Below are 7,993 nucleotides of genomic sequence, written 5' to 3'. Positions count from 1 at the left end.
TACAAATTACAGCTAGATAGGAGAAGTAAGTTCTAGTGCTCTGTATAGCACTGTAGGGTGACTGCAGTTAATAGCAACTTCTTGTGTAATTTCATATAGCTAGAAGAAAGGATTTAAATGTCAAATCAATGACAAATGTCTGTGGTGATGGATATGCTAATTACCCTGGTTGATCATTACACATTGTATACACATATCCAAATTCCACATTGTACCCCATAAATATGTATAATTATTATGCACCAATTAAAAATAATTTTTAAAAAAGAATAGTTGAAGTAGGCTAAGTCCTAAGGGAAAAAATAGATGAGTGTGGTATCTATTGTAAATGTGCCCTCACTGGCCTCCCAGGCCCGAGGAGCTGCTGTTGACCAGAGGATGAGGGGGCTGGCTGGACTCAGCACACTTCTGAATCCCGACGTGACCACCTCCTAGGCAGGTGAACGTGAGCCAGTGTGAAGTGCACTCAGTGGTTCCTGTTTGATCAGCTGTCAAAGGGGACTTGAGTCACCTCCTAGCAGGGTTGTTTGAGACTGAAATGAGACCTTATAATGGGCTGGAATGTAAAGGGCACTCAGTAAATGTAGACAGCACCTCATTTCTTATATGATTGTTGGTGGTGTTGCCTGTGTGGCCACGCTTCATGCGAGGAATGGATGGGCTGGGGACTGCTACGGGTTTTAATTGGTTTGTCTTTCTGGGGGGTTTTAGCATAGCTTCTGAATAGAATTTTAGACACACTGTTTTACATTAGATTTGAGGATGGACATAAATTATTAAAAAAAAAAATGACAGTGTTGCAGTCATGACAGATCCCACACAGACTTTTAACATTGTACTCACCAGATGCCTGAAAAAGAAATGACAGAAGCCTGTTAGATCGCTCTGTTATCTGAGGGATAAAACCTAGTAGGTGACTTTTAAATGAATCAGACCTAGACTTGAGTTTTAGAAAATTCACTTTAAATAGCTACTGTTCTTAAACTGCACATTTCTTTTTTTTTCTTTTTTTTTTTTTTTTGTCTTTTTGTCTTTTTCCGTGTCTGGCAACGGATCGCAACCCTCGGTGTTGCTCCCGTGCCTCGCTCAGCCAGTGAGCGGGAACCGGTCTGTATGTGGGATCCGAACCCTCAGGCGGGAGCGCCGCCGCGCTTCCCAAGCGGCGCACTATCCAGTGCACCACCGGGCCGGCCCCGACATTTCTAAGGTTCATGTGATTAAATAGTGGACTTTATGCACTACATTTCCATAAAAAGTTACATTCAACATTTGCTTATGCTTCAGCTTGCTCCAGAGAGGATTTAGTGCTGCTCACAAAGTTATAACACAAGTTAATAAAATAACTGAAAATGCATGAGAATGAAGTGAGGGACAGGAGAGTAAGTCACATTGAACCAGCTGTGAAGTTAGTGCACAGTGTATCTAACAACCCTTCACACGTGCCAGGATGAACTTGAAACTTGGTTTCTAAGCTTTCATGCAGTTAATTCAGTGACATAAATAAAAGCAGTAGAAAAGTTGCCACATCTGTAATATTAAAAATTAATAATAAAATATAAAAAGTAGTTGCTTAAGAAATGCAAGAGTATTCCTGATACTAAAATTAAAAGAAGTATTTCCCACAAGTGGTCCTACAAAGAATGTTGTACAGTGAGCATAATGAACAACATTTTCACACTCAGACAGTGGCAAGTCCCACCAGCCCATAGGGCAGGGCTTAGTGCAGACGACTGGCCACCCGCAGCTCTGTGAGTGACAGCGGGTCCCCCCCAACCCCAACAGCATGTGCAGCTGGAACCCACATGCTAAACAAACTGCACAACATTCATCTCAAGAGATAAGAAATATGCTTTTGATTTTACTTCAAAATGGAAAATGTATCCTGTCAGTGTAATGAAATAGTTATTTGATTTATTATATTAGCTCAGAAATTATGCAAAAAATGTTATTCTTACATTTCTTATGGTCATAAAAGGGTTTTTCAAAAAGTTCATAGAGAATGCATATTATGAAAAAACTATGCATGGACTTCAAATAGTTTTTGCACCAAAATAAATTCATACTAACTTGTTATAGCATTTCTGAATAGGACCTAGTTTGAGGCCCTACAAAGGATAAGACATCAGTTTGAAAAGAGCCCTATCAGAGCAAAATGAATTCTGCTAAAATTGAAGTAAGAACGAACATCCAATTTATGGTGAAGCTTGGTTAGAAGAATGATGATGTCATTGATGCTTTATGAAAAGTTTATGAGGACAAATGCCTCAGGAAATCAGCAGTTTATAAACGGACAACTCATTTTAAGAAGGAACTAGATGATGTTGAAGATGAAGACTGCAGCGGCAGACCATCCACATCAGTTTGCAAGGAAAAAGTTAGTCTTGTCTGTGCTCTAATTGAAGGGACCGACAATTAACAGCAGAAACAATAGCCAACACCATAGGCGTCTCAATTGGTTCAGCTGACACAATTCTGACTGAAAAATTAGTTGAGCAAACTTCCTACTTAGTGGGAGCCAAAACTGTTGCACCCAGATCCGCTGCAGACAAGAGCAGAGCTTTCAATGGAGATGTCAAACAAGTGGGATCAAGATCCTGATGCATTTCTTTGAAGAACTGTCACAGGAGATGAAACGTGGCTTTGCCAGTACAATCCTGAAGACAAAGCACAATCAAAGCCATGGCTACCAAGAGGTGCAAGTGGTCCTGCCAAAGCAGAAGTGGACCAGTGAAGAGCAAAGGTTGTGGCAACAGTTTTTTGGGATGCTCAAGGCATTTTGCTTGTTGACTTTCTGATTGGCCAAAGAATGATAACATCTGCTTATTATGAGAGTGTTTTGAGAAAGTTAGTCAAAGCTTTAGCAGAAAAACGCCCTGGCATTTCACCAGAGAGTTCTTCTCTGCCTCAACAGTGATCCTGCTCACTCCTCTTGTCCAAAAGGGCAATTTTGTGAGAGTTTCAATGGAAAATCATTAAGCATCCATCTTACAGTCCTGATTTGGCTCCTTCTGACTTGTTTTTGTTTCCTAATCTTAAAAAATCTTTAAAGGGAATGCATTTTTCTTCAGTTAATAATGTACAAAAAAAGACTGTATTGACATGGTTAAGTTCCCCAGACCCTCAGTTCTTCAGGGATGGACTAAATGGCTGGTATCATCACTTCCAAAAGGGACTTGAACTTGATGAAGTTTAAGTTGAGAAATAAAGTTTATGTTTTTATTTTTATTTTTTAATTCTATTTTTCCATGAACTTTTTGATATTTCCATTTAAAAACAGGTATGAAGAACTGTCATCCATGTGAGAATTCCCAGTTATCTTTGAGCATATTCAATACAAAGGTAGTTGTAGACAGCAGTACCAGAAGGAAAATGTCATGAATATAAATGGAGTTGTTAGGTATTTGAGTTTTTTTAATTTGGGGTTTTATTTTTTATTTAAAAATCAAAGGTATGCTTTAAAAATTTTTAAGACTTACTTTTTAAAAGTAGGGTTAAATCTGCTATCATTATTATTTTGATTTTACATAACACAACTCTACTCCCTTTGAATAAAAGTAACAAACGTTCATGTATTTCAGTTGCTGAACATATACAGATCACAAGGTGATACTCACATTTGGTAACATTAAAAAATACAAGAAATGTCACTGAGTAATTTTCTTTTTGTACTTTCAATTTCTATATAATCTCAGAAGTCAAAAACACATTACGTTTCACTGTGAATCACCCTTCCTTTATAGAGACATATACACACACATGCACCCCACACTGAAATTATTTTTATTTTGTATTAGTTATCTTAGTTGCTAATGGAGGCATACCAAAATTATCCTTCTTAGTAATTTCCCAGTTGTTTTAGAAAATGTATGAGAATTATGGGGGAGGAAAAGACTTTTTCTCTACCCTCTTAGGTTAACTGACTGAAACCTGTAAATTAAACTGACAAAAGACAGATCAACAGGACAAAAGACATACAAATTTTATTAATATTTTTAATTTTATGTGCACAGGAGCTTCACAGAAAAGAAGTGAAGAACGCAAACAAGCAGTTAGACGTGGGGGCTTATGTACCATTTTCACAAAGGGTGATAGATTGTGGGAAAGTGTCTAGGGTACATATGCGGAGAGCTAATGGAAGACAACGGCTATTTTAGTAAGGTTTGTTTATACAGACTCGTCTTGGTGCTGGCTCTCTACCTCTAGTGATAAGGGTCACTGTCCTCATCCTGGGACAGGAGGAGGAAATTTATACCCTTTTAGGCAGAAAAGGGGAGGGCAGGGAGCTCTTTTTGCATCTGCTGTTTCTCAATTGCCTTCAGCTCAAAATAGTCAATATACCAATGTGGCACGTTTGGGGGTAGCATATTTTCATCCCCTTCAGAATTCTAGCCTAGCTCTGGACAAATGTTTAATGATAGATAAAGAAGTTGACTGAATGAATATTTAATGATTTTGTAAAATCCTTTCTCTATAGTTCGCTTGCATATTTTTAGTTGTGATAGTGGAACTGTGGCTGTATTTTTTTTTTAAGTCTTTATCTTTTAGAAATAATGTTAAAATAAAATGATGTGGAGTCACGATCCAGCAATCCCACTACTGGGTGTATACCCAAAGGAAATTAATTCAGTGCATCAAAGAGATACCTACACCCCCATGTTTATTGTGGCACAATTTACAATAGCCAAGAAATGGAATCAACATAAGTGTCCAACAACAGATGAATCAATAAAAAAAACTTCCTGTTTGTGGAAGAGATTCCACAGTCGCAGACTCTGGGAATTGGTGACATCTGGAACCTGCAGGGGAGCTGCGCTGTGCTGGTTGGTTGCAGGAGCCCCTGCAATGCATGTGACTTAGGTGGTCCTCACCTGCTGACCCAGCACCTCTGAGGGGCGGAGGCACCACGAAGAAGCGAGAGAGGTCAGCAGGGGACAGACCCTGCAAGGGCTGAGGGCCGTGGCCGGCGACTTGGGTTTTCTTTCAGCGCACTGTGCGGCCATCGGCTCCGTTCGCGAGGTTGTAGGGGACATAAAAGTCGAGGTGGCCGTGGAGGTGAGCACTGGAAGCTGAAGGAACAGCACACAATAGAATACTTAATCCAGCCATAAAAAAGAATGAAATCCTGTCATTTGCAGCCACTTGGATGCACTTGAAGGTCATTATGCTAAGTGAATTAAGCCAGGGACAGAAAAACAAATACCACATGATCTCATGCATATGTAGAAGCTAAAAAAAAGCTCGTATTATAGAGACAGTAGACCAGCGGTTACCAGACACTAGGGAGAGGAAGAGGGAAGGGAAAACACGGAGAGGCTGGCCAACAAGTACAAAGTTACAGTTAGACAGGAGGAATGGGTTGCATAGTAGATGACTGTGATTAACAGTTAAGTTTTGTATATTGCATAAGAGCTGGAGGAGAGGCTTTTCAATGTTTTCACTACAGAGAATTGATAAATGCATGAGGTGATAGTTACATTAACCACCCTGACCCATCATTGTAAGACATATGTGTATCGAAACATCAGACTGTGCCCTTAAGCATGTACAATTACAATGTGTCGATTTAGATAGATAGATAAATAAATAAATAAATAAATAAATAAATATGGCAGCACAGATTTGCTTCAAAACAATAAAGGCAGAGTAAAAGGGGATGAGACACAGATGAAAGAAAATTAGCTGTGTATTGACAAATGTGGAAGCTGAGTTATGGGTACCTGGAGGTTCATTCTCTCTACTTTTATAAGTTTAAAATTTTACCTAATAAAATATAAAAATAACAGCAGCAGCAGCCTTGGAATTTTCCATGAAATTTTTAGATTCCATTATAAAGTAAACGCGTGGAATCATGGGGACCTGGCTGTACTACAGTCCAGCATCTTTGTTTACCAATGAGGAAGCTGAAGCAAACAGTGTTGTTGCTTCTGTGTTTCTTTAGTTATTCAAAGCATCTATTTAAAAATCACAGTGCCCACAATTCCCATTTTACTTTTGCTGTCAACGTATGCCCCAGAAATTATGTACCTTGAGCCTTGTTTCAAGCACTCCTCTGTAATTCCCATTCAAAGGCTGCATCTCAGACCTAGCGTTTTCTCCTCAGTGGAGCAGTTCCAGTCCTCGCCAATGAAGCTTCCCCTAACGCGGGAGATTAAGGCTTATCCCATGAACCGAACTCACACTTAGAATCTTTGCAGTGCATATTTGAGCTGTGGAAGAACAACATAAATTACTGAGCCTTACTGACCTGTGGGAATCCTCATGAGTCCCTGCTGTGTTGCTTTAACAAGATACCCTTGTACCAGATTCTTTGTACTTTGTTTATACATTTAAAAGTGGATTTACTAAAGAATGTTACATTAATAGTAGTTTCAAAGAAATCCAACAGAAAACTAGAGAACAGAACATTTAATACATATAGCAAAGGGTGGTAGTGTTATTGTGGTTAAAAACACAGATTGTGGAATAAGACAGATGCCCAGCCATTACCAGCTGTGCCCTTGAGTGAGTTGCTTAACTTCTCCGAGCACAGATGATAACAGCCCTGCATGCAGATCAGAGATGGACATGGGTGCATGCTGGGGTGGAAGGAAGGGGCACATGACTGACTGGGAAGGGTGTGCATGTTACAGCAGAGTGTTTTGTGGAAATTTTCATAAGCTTCTTTTGCATTTAGCAACCAATGTAGTCACTTGCTTCTGTAGCACTGCTAATTCAATTTGGGTAATTTTGCAAATATGAATTCAGAAGCCCACCTTTTACTCTGAGATAAGGAAGTTTCTTCTTTCAGAGGGTCCTGTTTGCCTTTATGGGTGAGATTGAGCACAAAGACCTCATGGCTCTGGGACTGAACCAAAAATCACAACACACACTTAACTCAGTTTTTTTAAATGAAAGAAAAAAAACACCACGACAAATTATTACCCCCAAAGAGTGTAATTTTGAAGGTTTCTTTTTTATGTAGCTAATGCACTGGGCCAAATTTAATCCATCTACTCAACCATGTTCATTCCTGATCATGGTTCACATAGAAAATTTAAAAGAGAGCAGCTAAGACAGAACTTGCAATTATAACGCGCTTATTTTCTTCATTGCTGAGGTGGCAGTTCAGCTCGTTAAGTTACTGAGTACTAAGAATTTTAAAATTGTGCTGTTAATTGTATTTATAGTTAATGAACAGAATTAACTTTTGACATAATTTTCATTTTCGGGGACTTTCTGGAATATAAGAATGTTTTGCACTTTGACTTAGTGAGGTGATGGTAACAGAGATACAGACGGTTTTTAACCACACTGACCACAAGATCTGTGCCTTTACTGTGTGTAAAGGAGACTTCCACAAGGAAAGCAATACGTGTGCTACCTGCAAAAGGATGTTCTTGCAGTTTGCTTTTCCTTTTAACTCTTTGAACGATTATAACACAACACTTTCTTATTTGTAACTCCTTCAAACTTTAGGAGTTCTTCGATCACGTGAAGAAGCTGTGGGATGATGAGGGAGTGAAGGCGTGCTTTGAGAGGTCCAACGAGTACCAGCTGATCGACTGTGCACAGTAGTAAGTTGCCTCCTTACAAGTCCCAGGCTGCTTTGAAGAATGTGATTGCATTCCCGATTACGCCACCTTCCCTGTGCACTGAAGTTTCTCAAATAAAAGGAACAAATAGTTGATGTTTTGCCACAGAAATCAGCTTTTTTAATGAGACGTTTAGTATAAAATAGAAAATCCAGTAGCAATCAGTGTTTCAGGGAAGAACCAGAAACAGTTTCGGTCATTTTGTACTGATTATTGTTTTCAGTTCTATTTATTCTTTGCTTTGCCTAGACTTATAGGCATATTTGTAAATTTTAATGTGCTTAAGTATTCATTATTGTAGTTTAATTTTGGAGCAGGGGCCCCCAAGTCAAATTTTAAAATAATATCATTACAGGGGCCGGCCCGGTGGCGCACTGCTACAGTGTGCCGCTTGGGAAGCGCGGCGGGGCTCCCGCCGCGGG

At 39.3% G+C, this 7,993-nt stretch overlaps 1 protein-coding gene across 1 annotated transcript in view; it reads left to right on the top strand.

Moving 5' to 3' along the window:
- The window catches only part of GNAL (guanine nucleotide binding protein (G protein), alpha activating activity polypeptide, olfactory type), a 96,316-nt gene that overhangs the window by 36,896 nt on the left and 51,427 nt on the right, over positions 1 to 7,993 (top strand). The window contains exons 5-6 of the mRNA XM_008588053.1: positions 4,985 to 5,052; positions 7,456 to 7,553. Coding sequence (XP_008586275.1) covers positions 4,985 to 5,052; positions 7,456 to 7,553 — 166 coding nt within the window. The remainder of the gene's footprint in view (positions 1 to 4,984; positions 5,053 to 7,455; positions 7,554 to 7,993) is intronic.

Source organism: Galeopterus variegatus, unplaced genomic scaffold, assembly GCF_000696425.1.
Source record: "Galeopterus variegatus unplaced genomic scaffold, G_variegatus-3.0.2 Scaffold4648, whole genome shotgun sequence".
In the NCBI taxonomy this organism is placed as follows: Eukaryota; Metazoa; Chordata; class Mammalia; order Dermoptera; family Cynocephalidae; genus Galeopterus; species Galeopterus variegatus.
The sequence above is the reverse complement of the archived record's forward strand: the minus strand, read 5'-3'. Positions and strand labels throughout refer to the sequence as shown.